This window comes from Echiichthys vipera, assembly GCF_963691815.1.
Source record: "Echiichthys vipera genome assembly, chromosome: 5".
NCBI classification, from domain to species: domain Eukaryota; kingdom Metazoa; phylum Chordata; class Actinopteri; order Perciformes; family Trachinidae; genus Echiichthys; species Echiichthys vipera.
Genome location: NC_139830.1, coordinates 34,790,261 through 34,806,297, shown reverse-complemented (window position 1 = coordinate 34,806,297; position 16,037 = coordinate 34,790,261). Strand labels below are relative to the sequence as shown.

Here is a 16,037-nt window from a genome sequence, read left to right as displayed (position 1 = left end):
TATAGCCGCATGTCATCATTCCGTCGCTGGCTGTCTGGATGGTGCCCGGTAAATAATGTGGGCTTCGTAGATAATTGGCAGTCTTTCTGGGGAAAACCTGATCTTATTAGGAGAGATGGTATTCATCCTACTTTGGAGGGTGCCGCTCTCATATCTAAGAACCTGGACGCAGTTGTTAGCGGTCTAAAACCATGACAACCCAGTGTTGGGATCAGGAAGCAGAGTCGCAGTTTAATACACCTCTCTGCGCTCCCTGTGGAGCATTTTCCAGCTCAGTTTAGTATACAAACACTGTCTGCCCCACGATCATTTAAATTAAACAGATCAAAAATGAACAGAAGAGGAGCTATAAATTAAAAACTTGATACAAATCAACGCAAAATCTGGGACTATGCAACAATATCAGAAAATAAAATATGGACTTTTAAACATCAGATCTCTGTCATCTAAAGCTGTATTAGTAAAGGATCTGATATCAGATAACCATATTTAATCCACTCCTCCCAGTCATATTAATACTCATATTCCTTGAGGCAGTGGTCGAGGAGGAGGCGTTGCAGCTATTTATGACTCAGGCCTATTAATAAACCCTAAACCTAAACTAAATTATAATTCATTTGAAAGTCTTGTTCTTAGTCTTTCACATTCAACCTGGAAAACTGTGCAGCCAATTATATTTGTTATAGTGTACCGTGCTCCTGGTCCGTACTCTGAATTTCTGTCTGATAATAATAGTCTCAGTATCGCGTTTATCTCTCTATTAGATTCGATTGGTTTTAGTCAGAGTGTACATAAACCTACTCACTGTTTTAATCACACCCTCGACCTTGTTTTGGCTTATGGTGTGGAAATTAATGACTTAATAGTCTTTCCACAGAATCCTATTTTATCAGACCATTATTTAATAACTTTTGAATTCATATTACAGGCCTACTCACCTCTGGGTAAAAGTGTCTACACTAGATGTTTATCTGATAGTGCTATAACTAAATTTAAGGAAGCGATTCCATCTGTATTTACTTTAATGCCTTATCCTAATATTCAAGACTCCTGCACTAACGTTAGTTTCTCTGAAATTGACCACACTGTTGACAGTGTTGCAGGCTCTCTACGAACAACACTTGACTCTGTTGCTCCTTTAAAAAAGAAGATAATAAAACAGAGGAAGTTAGCTCCGTGGTATAACTCACAAACCCGTGAATTAAAACAAATATTGCGATAGTTGGAAAGTAAATGGCGCTCCACTAAACTGGAGGAATCTCACTTAGTTTGGCAAGAAAGTCTTAAAACCTATAGGAAGGACCTCCGTAATGCCAGAGCAGCCTATTACTCATCTTTAATAGAGGAGAATAAGAACAATCCTAGATTTCTTTTCAGCACTGTAGCCAGGCTAACAGAGAGCCACAGCTCTATTGAGCCATGTATTCCTATAACCCTCAGTAGTAACGACTTCATGACCTTCTTTAATGAGAAAATTATAACTATTAGAGACAAAATCAACTCGCTTGGCACCAATTTTTCATCAAACCCAGGAACCTTAGAAACTGTACGACCTGATATATTCTTGGACTGCTTTTCTACAGTCGACCTTAACAAATTAACCTCTACTATTTCAGCATCAAAACCTTCTACTTGTCTCCTAGACTCTATTCCAACTAGGTTACTCAGAAGTGTTATCTTTAATTAGCACTACTGTATTAGATATGATTAACATGTCTTTATCAGCAGGTTATGTACCACAGTCTTTTAAAGTAGCTGTAATTAAACCTCTTCTTAAAAAGCCCAGTCTTGATCCTGAGGTACTAGCCAACTATAGACCTATATCTTACCTTCCTTTTCTCTCTAAGATCCTCGAGAAATTAGTTGCCAATCAGTTGTGTGACTTTTTACATAATAATGAGATATTTGACGATTTCCAGTCAGGATTTAGAGCAAATCATAGCACTGAGACAGCACTGGTGAAAATGACTAACAACCTTCTAATAGCTTCAGACAAAGGACTTGTCTCTGTGCTTGTTTTACTAGATCTTAGTGCGGCCTTCGACACTATTGACCATCACATCCTGCTACAGAGACTGGAGCATCTAATTGGCATTAAAGGAACCGCACTGAGCTGGTTTAAGTCATATTTATCAGATAGATCTCAGTTTGTACATGTTAATGACAAATCCTCCATGCACACTAAAGTTAGTCACGGAGTCCCACAGGGTTCTGTCCTTGGACCGACTCTTTTCACCTTATATATGCTTCCCTTAGGAAATATTATAAGGAAGCACTCCATACTCTTTCATTGTTATGCTGATGATACACAATTATATTTGTCGATCAAACCAGAAGAAACCCATCAGTTAGATAAACTTCAAATGTGCATTAAGGAAATAAAAAGCTGGATGACCTGCAATTTTCTGATGTTAAACTCAGACAAAACTGAAAACTGACAAAAAACTCACATAAAACTAACAACAAGGACTGCATATTTTCACCTGCGTAATATTGCAAAAATTAGGAACATTGTGTCTCAGAAAGATGCAGAGAAACTTGTCCATGCATTTGTTACTTCTAGGCTGGACTATTGAAACTCCTTATTATCAGGCTGCTGTAATAAGTCTGTTAAGAGTCTCCAGTTGGTCCAAAATGCTGCAGCTCGTGTACTAACTAAAACAAATAGAAGAGAACATATTTCTCCTGTATTAGCTTCTCTGCACTGGCTACCTGTAAAATCTAGAATAGAATTTAAAATCCTTCTCCTTACGTACAAAGCTCTTATTGGTCAGGCTCCGTCGTATCTTAAAGAGCTCATAGTACCGCATCTCCCAACTAGATGTCTGCGCTCTGAGAATGCAGGGCTACTCGTCGTTCCTAGAGTCTCCAAAAGTAGAAGTGGAGGCAGAGCCTTCAGCTACCAAGCTCCTCTCCTGTGGAACAAACTCCCAAATGTTATTCGGGAGGCAGACACTGTCCCCTTATTTAAGAGTAAACTTAAAACTTTCCTTTTTGATAAAGCTTACAGCTAGGGCTTACGATAAGACTTTATTCTGCTTAATTATGCTGCTATAGGCCTAGTCTGCCGGGGGATAATACTTTTCCTGATACTCTGAGCTTCTCTCCTCTCTGTCTGTACCATTCCTTTTCTCATCAATGCATGTTACTAATTCAGCTTCTTCCCCAGAGCTGTTTGTGCTTTGTCGTCTCGCAGGTCTCTGCTGATCGTGGTGGTGCCTGCTGCCGTGGTCCTACATGACGCTTCCTGCTGCTATTATCACTGTTACTCATATATACTATCACTAGTTTAATAAACTATAAAATTTGTAGCTGTATCGTAGCTGCTATTGCCACTACTCATCATTGATCATGTTTGCCACCATAATTATTATCATTTTCATATTCTGTCACCTTAGCTGTGCTTGTTTCTACTATTCTGTTGTATTAACTGTCTTAACATATTCGTTATATTCACATTACTATAAATATTATTATAGTTACTGTTAGGCTTTGCTTGCATCTCTGGAAGTGTGTCTGTCTGTCTCTCTTTGTCCATCTGTGTGTCTTTTCTCTCTTTCTCTCTCCTTTTCTTCCTCCCCAACCGGTCAAGACAGATGGCCGTCCTCCACAGAGCTGGGTCTGTCTGACGTTCCTGCCTGTTAAAGGGAAGGTTTTCGTTGCCACCGTACTCTACAGAGGAATTGTTGGGTCTATGTAAATCATAAATAAGTCATTGAGTGTGGTCTTTACCTACTCTGTAAAGTGTCCTGAGATAACTTTTGTTATGATTCGACACTATAAATAAAATTGAATTGAATTTAATTGAATTTTAGTTTCATTGTGTGTGTGACAATGATGTGTAAACTAAATAGCTTTATCTAGCTTTAATCATAGCGTCATCAGTTTAATTTGTCTAATCTAATTTGTCTAAGGAGGCAAATCAGAGTTGGCTCGGTGCTCGTCACTCCAGGAGTTTGAACGCAATGTAAGAACAAAGACGCGAGCGGAGCGGCTCACTGGTGCTAGACACACTCCTGATATCTGTCGTAAGGTTGGGCGGTATCCACATTTTGATACTGTCAAACCTCCTCACTATTTTACCCCGGTATACGCCATTACCGTGACTAATTAAAAATAATGACGTAAGGCTCAGGCGACGTCACCAAACTCTTGGCTTGTGCCTACACCGTTCAGAAACTGAATACCAAACACTAATACTGAAACAATAACAATATTAACAACTTTTATTAGCAACAAATAGCAGCTTCTAAAGTGCAAATACAACGGTCGAACAGAATTAAATTAACACAAATACAACAATCAAACAGAATTAAATTAATGTAAACATCCAGACGTTTTCGCGCACACAAATTAATAAAATAGTCAGAGCCCAAATAACAACAAAGAGCAGCTTATAAAAAAGTGCAAATAGACACACAACAGTCAACCAGAGTTGAATTAACATAAACATCCATATTATAACAATTCAACAAACAAATCAATAGGCCTAAATTATAAGAAGTCCAGTCTTCTTTCTAATATTGTTTTTAACACCTAAATCAATGAAATAAAAAAATGCACACATACACACGGTGTGAATAGAAACTTTGTGGCAAGTGGCAACAAATCTAGTCAAGATTTTTTACCATAAAAACCAGCATGTTTACTTTGTCCAGCTTTGACAGGGCACGTTGTGGACGTTGGTGAGCTTACTACTACTTACGTACCTTTGGGCCAGTAGGTAGCACTTCGGCAGCACATTTCCACCAGAGAAGTCCAAACAGTAGGCCCTTATTTCAGCTCTGACTCTGCCCTCTATGGTTCCAACAGGACCTGCCACTTGCAGTTGCAATGCATTTGTGTCAGCCAAATTTAGATTGTGACCGATGCAGTTAAGCCACGGCCAATGCAGGGACCTGATTGCGGCAGAAATGTTGGCAGCGTTGTCAGTGGTTATGGCTGAAAGTTTTTTTTCGTCAAGTTGCAAGTCCTGAAGTGCAGCTTTTGAGCGCAGCAGCAAGATTGTCCGCCGTATGACTCTCAGGAAAATACGTTGTTTGGAGGCATTTGGATTCAAGTTTCCACTCAGGTGTAATGGTGTGGACTGTCAGGGACATGCAGTATATGGTGTCATGTTAACTGACGACCACATGTCGGTTGTTAAGGAATAACTGTCTGCCTCTGACAGGAGCACTTGAACCTTGTCTCTAACTTTATTATATAAATGTGGGACAGCTGTTTGTGAGAAATGTCTTCGTCCAGTCAGCTCGTACTAGGCATCTAGGACCTTCATCATGTCCTTAAAGGTCTTTTTTACACTTTGGGGAAAGAGATCATTTCCTTCTCCAAGTATTTTGTCACTGCATCAGTACAGGTTTTTCCCACGGACACTGTCCCTATTGTACTTTGTGGTTTTCCTGAAGGCCCCCATTATCGTCGGCTGCGAAAAACTGGCAGTAGTTGTTGATGGTCCTGCATCAGTATCACCGGGAGGCATTGAAACCAGCCGGGCCCGTTTGTACTCACACTACTTAAATTGATCCAGGCCGCGGTGCGAATGCGTTTTGCTCATACGTCATCACCCCTTGGAGATTTAGTTTTGTCAGACTGTTTTTGAACGTTTCATCTGTCCAAATCTGCAGCAAACATGTCACCTCTGCATCAAACCACCGCGAACCGTTTGGTGGCATCTTTTAAAATGTCCATCACGGGGGAACAGACGCATGTAAGTAGACATTAGGAGCGCCGTCAAAGCTCACGCTCGTGCCTGTACACGTGCCCACGCTCGTGCCTGTAAATGTGCATCCATGCTTTACTAAAGTCCTACTCTTTCAACCGGGCCGCAAGCGTGTTGGGCCGGGGCGCAGTACAGTTGTACTCACACTGGTCAAATGAACTAGACTTTAGCTGTGAAGCGTGCTTTGGAACGGTACGGATGGAGAGTGTGAGTGCACCCTGAGTGAACTTAGGGCCAAATGCATCCTTGCAGCAGTGAGTGGGTGGTTATTTCGGAGATGCGTCCTGCTGTCGGGGACTCCAAGAGCCAATGACAGTGACAAGACCAGGGGGAAGGGGCACCTGTAAGTAACCCGTCTCCTAAAGACGCAAGGCCATGACGAAAAATGCGACACAAATACAGGAAATAACTGTGAGACTCACTTCTAAAACGCGCCTGGCTATTTTCTCAATAAAGACTAAAGAAAATAAGCATTTCACCAAGGGCAGGGTTTTACACACAGCTGCGGAGCAGAGAGAAAGATGCATTGGTGACTCTCCAATCTGCTAACTCTTACTAACAACATTAGCTGCTCAGTTTCAACAATGCAAGGCTCAAAAAACGTGCATGCATGTCATGAGTACTCAAGAAACGACTCTAGAAATAAATAATAAGAATCGGACACACACACACACACACACAAAAGAAATCCTCCATATGTTTTAATGGACCCCGTGAAGAATCCCATGAACAAAGGATGGAAAACAGTTATGATGTTGACTAAACAATAATGTTTATAAATATTTCTTAACACATGACATATGCACTCTTGTTACCTTTGCCAGCTAAAACAATGTATTAAAAAACCTGATTCTACCTGAAGTAGAATGTGTAGCAGTTATGACATGAGGAATCCACATTATATGTATATCTTCTTTGTGGATTACTGTGTATTACATTCATTCACATACACAGCAATCCCTGACCTCATGCTGCCTTGCATAAAATTGATTCCAATGAGTTCCACTCCACTAAGAAAGCCCTGGTATCAGATTGGGTGTGACATGACTGTTCTTTTTTTTTTTTTTTTTTTTTTTATCAGGGGGAAACATAAAAAGTCATTTCAGCACTCTTACAGACATACAGGGCTAAGCAAAAGCATGAATTTGAGCAATTGTGCTAACATATTCTCCAAGCTGTTTCTAACCCTTTCATTTTACTATGTACTGTATAAAATAGAAACATTCAAACAAAGAAATTCACAATTACTAATTTTTCCATCCAGATTAATTGAGGTATTTAAAGCAGTTCGGGTCTCCGTGTTCTTATATATCTGATCCATTTTGACCAACAACTCTGAATGAAATTTTAGAGTGAATGTCAGTCTCTCCATGTAGTAGATTTCGTGAACAATCCCTTGCCAGCCTTCCAGTGTCGGTGCGTTGGGTTGGAGCCATTTCATTGTTATAGCTTTCTTTGCCCCAATCAATAATATCTTCATTAGATATTTGTCTGCTGTTGATTGGATATGTAATGCCATGGTACAAAAGTACATTGAGCTGACATCATTCAGCAAGTGATTTGAAACATATATTCCAGACAATCAAGAATGTCATGCCAGAAAGATGAATGTTTTGGACAATCCCAAAATGAATGATAATGGTTGGCCACATCTGAGCCACACATCCTCCAACAATCGGTTCCACTACCTTGATGTCTCTTCTGAGCAATGTTTAGCCCATGAAAAGGGGTTTTCAATAGGGATATTGATGATTGTGCTATTTAATCTCCCTGATAGGGATATTGATGATTGTGGTATTTAATGAGCCTTACATTTGTAAGGCTCATTAAATAGCACAATAGCACAATCATCAGTATATTGTGACACTGTGATGTCTCAATGCAGATCATCACTCTAGTGATCATGTAGATGCTCATGAGTTATTTCTATCATGATATCGTTAATCTTCTTATGGCTGATGTATAACTGATGCGGTATAATGGCAGCTAAGATAAAGACGCTGAAACTTACTCCAGGCATAGTAATAAACTGTGCCGCTTTTGTGTGCAGGTGAAGCAGATTATGGAGGAAGCAGTGACTAAGAAATTTGTCCACGAAGACAGCAGCCACATCATTGCTCTGTGCAGTAAGTACGCTCTTCTCATTTTCTCTGAACACGTACATTGTCTCCTTCTCTTCCACTCTCTGTCTTGCACGCACGCACGCACGCACGCACGCACGCACACACACACACACACACACACACACACACACACACACACACACACACACACACACACACACACACACACACACACACACACACACACACACACACACACACTCTAGTTGAACTTCTCAGCATGTGACTGGGTGCTGCTTCTCCGTCAAGGACACTGTTTGACGTCACTGTGCCTCTGACTATGCTGCTGCATCAATGGAAAGTTAATAATCATAGTAGAGCGAATGGAAACCAATTTCAGAGACAGTACAAAACCCGGGGGGGGGGGGGGGGGTAATTATTGCATGCTATTTGCAGTTTGTAAAAATGTGGTGTACGGGTGCTACGTGGTGTTCAAAATGGCTTGTAGTGATATTGATAGCTTTTTTAATATTTTACAAATACTGGCGCAGTACCCTTCCTGTTGGTGCCATTTGGGTGTTTTTGGTTAATTTTTTGAACGCTTAAATTGTGTTAAAATGTGTATTGGTATATGATGTCACAAGGGGGCGGTAACTTCATGGTGATGGGTCACGTCACAAAATTAAGTGATAAATCACACAGGTTTGTAGTTTGAGTGTGTTTGTTGAACGGCAGAGAGAAAACAGTTCTTGCATATAAGTCAGTGGCAGAGTCTGAATGATTAACACAATGAATAAAAACCAAAGTTAGTTTCAGTTATTTTTCACAATTACTAACACTACAAGCAAGCAATAAACACACAACTCAACGTGTTCGTGTCAAGGACAAATTCTTACTGTTCAACAAACCACGGTGACTATCAACAGAGGGCCAATTAGACACTACACTTCCTTTACAGTTAAATGATGCTGCTACAGCTCTACCTGTTGGCCAGATGGCACCGAATTTGTCATGTCCACCAAATGTGTGTGCAAAAGCACAAAGTGCTCAGTACATTTTATATAATATTATGGATAGATTCATCTGGTTCAAAAGTTATAGGTCAAAACATTTTTTGTTATAGCGCCACCATCTTCCCAAATTGCACCAAATTCAACATGACACTCCTTTTGGTACCCGACAATACACCTGTACACCCCATTAACCCTACCTGCCTTGTTGTTACCCCAAATCCACAGACACTCCCAGTCCCCCCACAGCACAGTCAGATCACTGTGCCAACATCCCTCTACACTACCGTGTTAATGCCCGACCAGGTCCTGACCAACTCCAGCAACTCTTGTAGTGACCTTTTTAACCGACACTGCAACAGAAAATAAACTAGGACTGTTTTGGAATGTTTATGTTAACAAAACAACCTTATTGTTAGACCAACATGCTTGTAGCCTTCATCAGGGTTGTCTCTAAGAAGGCACAAGCCAGACTGTTTTCTTCTCTATGCACCCTGGAAGTAGGTGATGTTGTGCCAGAAATCCCTACTCTGCCATTTTAATGCCTAAATATTACATCTGGCAGTAATCCAGAACTCATAGGGCCATAGTTACTCCAGTGTTTTGCTTGTTGTTCTTACCAGAATTACTCAATGTTCTATGGAAAAGGATAAACACCATTGCAATAAATGTTATGTAATGGGACCAGGATCAGATAATAGTGTAAAAAAGTATTATCATTTCATTACTGAAACTAATTATGACTCATCACCTGGAATAATGTACTAAAAATAGTCTTGCATTTCAAACAAGGTCTGTGTCTGCACATATTTGAGCCTCGCGTCACCTATGGCACTATCGATTTCTTCTTCCATGCTCTCTCCTTCTTATTTTTATTAGACTGCATTAAACCCTATTTTCATAGGATTACTACTGACTGGGGAGTATCAGTGTTTGGAAGAGAGAATTCAAAATGAGCCCTACACTACAGCTGTGTTGGTTGGTATAGGAGTGTGAGAAAACAGTAATACACTTGAATACCGTGATATATTTTTGTCATACCGTATCAATTTTAAAAAAAACACTATCAGTTTTGAATTAACCCTCTTAAACCTACAGGGTTTGCTTGTAATCCCGGCCAACATTACTGTCTTTAAGAAGAAGCTGTAGCTGGCTCCGTTTTAAAGCTAGAGTGAAGATATTGGTATCATATGAAACTAGACGATCTAAGGAATCCAGTGATGACAAACATATCATGATCTTGTCTGGAAGTTTGTGAAATAACGCTCCAAAGTTAGGCTACATTTTGGCGAGGGAATAACTGGCATGGCACAGCTTTAACTGGGTGATCCAGAGGCGTTCCCAGCCATTAGGGCTGACGTCCTCTGGTCAATATGCCCTTGTTTGACCAAATTCTCATTGGTTGGACAATTGCTGTGTCCACAAAGACATTTTATGAATTTTTCAGCAGTATTGATTTCTCCTCTGTTGTTGTTTAGCAATCATACATGTAGGAAGGATAAGGGTTAGTTGTTGACTCTCTATGTGTCCCACTCCTTCTTTACTGTGATTGGACGGCTACGTAATAAACGAAATCAGTGACATTGATGATCACAGCTGTTAATTTTCAACTCTGCAACCAGAAAAAAAATGTGCAGAGTTCAAAGCGGAATAGATGCTGAGCCCCTCGTCATGCTGCTGCTGTTGAAGAATGTAAATATTCAAATCAATTCATCTTATCTCATCTCATCTTCAACCGCTTATCCGGGGTCGGGTCGAGGGGGGCAGCAGCTTTAGCAGGGGACCCCAAACTTCCCTTTCCCGGGCCACATTAACCAGCTTTAACAGGGGGATCCCGAGGCGTTCCCAGGCCAGTGTGGAGATATAATCTCTCCACCTGGTCCTGGGTCTTCCCCGAGGCCTCCTCCCAGCTGGACGTGTCTGGAACACCTCCCTAGGGAGGTGTCCAGGGGGCATCCTTACAGGATGCCCGAACCACCTCAACTGGCTCCTTTCAACACAAAGGAGCAGCTAGTTCCTCACAGATGGCAGAACTTCTCACCCTATCTCTAAGGGAGGCTCTAGCCACCCTCCTGAGAAAACCCATTTGGGCCACTTGTACCCGCGACCTCGTTCTTTCGGTCATGACCCAGCTTTCATGACCATAGGTGAGGGTAGGAACGAAGATTGACCACTAGATCGAGAGCTTTGCCTTCCGGCTCATCTCTCTTTTCGTCACAACGGTGCGGAAGAGCGACTGCAACACCGTCCCCGCTGCTCTGATTCTCCGGCCAAACTCACGCTCCATTGTCCCCTTACTCGCGAACATGAACTCCTTCACTTGGGGTTAAGGGCTCATTCCCTACCTGGAGTAAGCAATCCACCGGTTTCCTGCTGACAGCCATGGCCTCAGACTTTACCAGGGAGGCTGAGTAGTGTGACACACACCCTCTGGTCCCCCTTTTTAAATAGAGGAACCACCACCCCGGTCTGCCACTCCCTTGGCACTGTCCCAGACTTCCATGCAATAATTAAGAGACGTGTCAACCAAGACAGCCCCTCCAAACCCAAAGCTTTCAGCATTTCTGGACGAATCTCATCAATCCATGGGGCTTTGCCACTGTGGAGTTGTTTGACTACCTCAGTGGCTTTCAATTCAATTCAATTCAATTTTATTTACTGTGCCAAATCATAACAAAAGTTATCTGAGGACACAGAGTAGGTCGACCATAGACCACACTCTATGACTTATTTATAATTTACATAGACCCAACAATTCCCCCATGAGTACACAGTGGCAACGAAAACCTTCCCTTTAAAAGGCAGGGACGTCGGATAGACCCAGCTCTCTTGACCGGTCGGGGAGGAAGAAAAGGAGAGAGAAAGAGAGAAAAGACAGACAGATGGACAGAGAGAGACAAAGACCGACAGAGAGACAGTCCAAGAGATCCAAGCACCCACAAAAGTAACAGTAACTATATACTAGCTATAGTAATGTGAATATGACTTATATGTTATGGCAATTAATGTAGTAGAAACAAGCACAGCTAAGGTGATGGAATTTGACAATAATAATAATAGTGGTAAATATATCAATGATGAGTAGTGGTAATGAGATATATTAATGATGATGGTTTTTGGCTACAAATTCTATCATTTATAAAACTAATGATAGTATACTGTATATGAGTAATAGTAATAATAAATTTAATTAAGAAGACTTTAAGGTATATTTTTGAGCTGATAAAGCCTGTCATTATATTGTGAAGGACTGAAGTATGGTCCTGGATGTTTTTGACAGCATTGATGTTAATGTGGACGACCAGCAGCTCCCAGAGTTTACGGTAAGGAGATCAGGGTGTCCGACTAGGGCCTAGAGGAGCACACGGCTAATTCACCGGTTTTAACGTCCTTTTAACCACTCTTGTAAACACAAAGATAAATCAGGCCGTTAAAACGATATTTGGTTACAAAGATAAGAAGACTTTAGTTTAACACCATTAAATTTGCTCAAAACATTACATTCATATCTGTAGGTGAAACAGAGTTTGATAGAATTTAGCCAAAAAATGTCTAACTGGTGTCACAGTTCCGTTAAAATCAATTGATAAGCTCAGAGGCCTACGATTCTGATTCCAATGTGTTACCGGTTCTCAACCGGAACTGGTTCTCGATTCCCATCCTAACATGCTTGGCCTGTCTGCTTCCATGCTTTAGAGTTCTCATCTGACTGTTACTAAGAGACTCTGTGTACATTTCATTGACTAAATATGCGCTAGAAAGCCTTCATCTTTTGTTCAGAATCAGCTTCCTGTTGTGTTTAGGGCATCACTCCAAGAGGATATTTTGTGTGTCTCTGCATTCTTCACATGCCTACCAATTTTCATACATGTAGGTGAAAGCGCATTGAGGGGCTCGACTTTGGCAATATTCAAGGGAGCGCTATCGAGCTAATTTGCCCCGCCCATAAAGACCCATAAAATATAAAATTGTGCAAAGTTTAAAAGAAATATATACATGGCCCTCAAAAATGTGATTTAAGATGGGGAAAAATAACGATAATAATAATAATCATTCCAATTACAATAGGGTCCTTGCCGACTTCGTCGGGGCTCGGGCCCTAATAATAATAATAATCATTCCAATAACAATAGGGTCCTCGCCGACTTAGTCAGTGCTGGGGCCCTAATAATAATGATAATTGATGAACGGGCCCTCGCACCTGGTGCATGTCGGGGAGATGGCTGGTCGCCGGTATGCTTTATATATTGAGAATGTCATGTAAATCTGATTCATTATGTCATATAAGTCTGATTTCCTGTTGCCAGTAGATGGCGCTGTGTCAGGCCTCGACTCTAATCATCTCTCGGAAATGTGGTGCAGTTTGGGCAATTCATGCTAGAGTTAGAGCGACTTCCTGTTTATGGCAGGCGGGACAAACTGAATGCCATGCCATTACCCACCATACACAAAACATGCATCATGTTTTCCTACATCAGGTGTAGAACCCACAATGTAAGTTTCATGCTAATCGGTTGATATTTGTCATTTTTCCTGTTGCCAGTAGGGAGCGCTATGCTTAATATATTTTATATATATATAATTATATTATAATATTGAGATGCAGATGTGTTCAGGCCTGGACTGTTATGAAACATGAGAAATTTGGGGCATATTGGACAATGTATGTTGAAGTTACAACCATTTCCTGTTTCACGGCGAAGGATGGTCGCCACGACAACAGAATTTGATGAAAAACCAAAAGCTACATGATCAAGCATCATGAAGGTCCTAAGTATGTTTTTACAGGATTTGAGGTTGATGTGTTCAACCGGCTAGGAAAAGAACATCAAAATATATAAAATGTAACTTCCTGTCGCCAGTAGCGGGTGCTATTACAATGATTCAAAATTGTCCTACATACGTGTTTAGGGCAGGTGTCTTATTAAACGTGAAGTTTGGGAAAGATCTGAACACCTTGTGTGCAGTTTCAGCAGTGTCTTTTGTCATGGCGTTTCATCGAAATTCGTCGTGCCGCCACAGTTGTGCCGTTACACAACATCGTCCCATGTTCACGATGAAGCATCATTCACGTCTTAAGTCACATCACCACTTTTGAGGAGGATGTGATGAACCAGTCAGGCCGTGGACATCAAAGTATAATACATGTCATTTCCTGTTACAAGCAGGGGGTACTGATTTGTAATTTATTTATTTATCAATTTGTTATTAAAATAAACATTTGTGCACCGGCTTAAACTTCTGAAAATGAAAATGAAATCTTACAGCTGAACCTGAGAATAAAGTTACTTAAATAACAATGTGCTGTCCCATTAGGGGGTTGGCAGAGTTTCGATATGCTGTACCAGAACAGAACAGCGCCACCTATCCAACTGGATGATTACATTCATCAAAGGCTCCATTTTCAGGGCCGCAAGTCAGGACCTGTTCTTGTCACAACTCTGCCACTACCCAATTGGATGGTTATCATTCATTTATTTGCGTATTAATATATCAATTAATTCATTCGTTTATCAATTAATTAATTTATTAATTCATTAATACATTTTTCATGGGGTTAAATTTGAACACTTTAACTTGCCTTTATGCTAAAGGTTATAGTTCGTTCTGCAACTCTATTTAATGTAATTAGAAATTAATTGTGCATGTTTTATTTGGTTTGTCCAGATTCCAGAAAGGTTTAGATTTAAAGGATTTCTTCTAAACATTCAAATAACTTAGAGGCACACTGAAATCACTAAACATCTTTTCTCGCTTTATGATGTCCAGTCAACCAACATGCTGCACACACTTGTGACGTAACACGCGTCACAAACAAATATAATGGATCGGCCCATGGATCTGGCTAATAATCCGATACCCGATCCAGATAATTTCGGAATATTGTGGGCGATATCTGATCTTAATATGAGATCGGTGTATCCCTAGCTTAAAAGTCCCACGATAATGGCCGCAGTGACGTTTACAAGTACTACTTTCTGGAAGACTCCTGGGCTCCCAGCACTTGTCTTGGCCCAGCAGTTGGCCGGCTTTCTGAAGCCTTCCTGTCTGAAAAGTATTATATTAAAAAGTTACGTAAGTGTGTTAAGTATGATTGAATTTGTGCTCATTCACAAATGCTGCAATATTGGGATTATGACTTTAAAACGGTTCCTTTTTTATAATGAAGATTTCTTTGATTCTCCGTCACCAAGGGCAGGTTAAATAACGACAAAAAACAACAACAAAGCATTGATATCAGTCACAGTGTCAGTCAGCTGTCAGCCAAATTTTCTATATATCAATATCTCTTAGTCCAGAATTCGGTGCATCCCTACTCATCACATCTTCTTCCCTAAATCTGTTTCTATTGCACCTTGATGCATTTTGCTTTTATCAATACACCAACTTTGACAGCTTAGCCAAGTGTTAAACAATTTTTGTGATATTTCAGGACGTGTAGAGGTTTTACACAACACCTAGAATGCAGAGGTGGTTTCAGCAACTAGATTTTAATCCATTTCTTATGCTCTTGATTGCATCAAGTTGGATTTAAAAAAAATGATTTAATCACTCAAGATGGGTTATAGCACAATCGAATGAAATACTGCCACTAACATATTAAAGAGCTAAAGGCAACTACATTAAAGTTAGGTCAGATAAGGTGTATTTATAAAGCACCAAAGCGCATCATCAAGTCAGTAAAAAACCTTATGGGGTCTCTTTTGGCACCCCTTGCCCCTCCATGAGCCCTGCTGTTTATTATATTATAGCAGCATATAAATTTAAAAAAACGGCTTTTGTCATTAGGCTGTCCTATTAGTTGTAACAAGCCTGTTGGCTGGCGTGTCCAGTGAAATTTCAGTAGAAGCTGGTGGCTCCCCTGGTATTTACTGCAGTTAAAGATAGGAACCCGCAGAATGTTTGGCCAGTCTTGCTGCGTGGTTAGAGTTAACATTGTATAACTGTGTCTATGTGTAGGAGTCCAAAACTTCTCCACAACATTAAAAGTGATCACATAACTCACCCTCATTAGCCTCATGGGGAGTTATGCCTTGTATTGTGTGATCTTTTTATTTTGTGTAAGGCATTATGGTATCATACATGTTATCTCGCTTATGTGTGTGGAATTCAAAATAGGCTGAAGAAAATCTTTTAGCATAAAACTGTGTCACAAAAGATACGCAGCCCTGAAATTAACGCTAAGCACCCAAAAATACTGGCAGTAAAGAGCTGTCATCGCCATGACTGACGTCCTTTTTTACA

At 40.6% G+C, this 16,037-nt stretch overlaps 1 protein-coding gene across 1 annotated transcript in view; it reads left to right on the top strand.

Annotated features, from left to right (window-relative positions):
* Positions 1–16,037, top strand: part of sgsm2 (small G protein signaling modulator 2) — a 230,214-nt gene that overhangs the window by 31,192 nt on the left and 182,985 nt on the right. Inside the window, exon 2 of the mRNA XM_083914451.1 lies at positions 7,770–7,845. Within this exon, the coding sequence (XP_083770577.1) occupies positions 7,770–7,845 (76 nt within the window). The remainder of the gene's footprint in view (positions 1–7,769; positions 7,846–16,037) is intronic.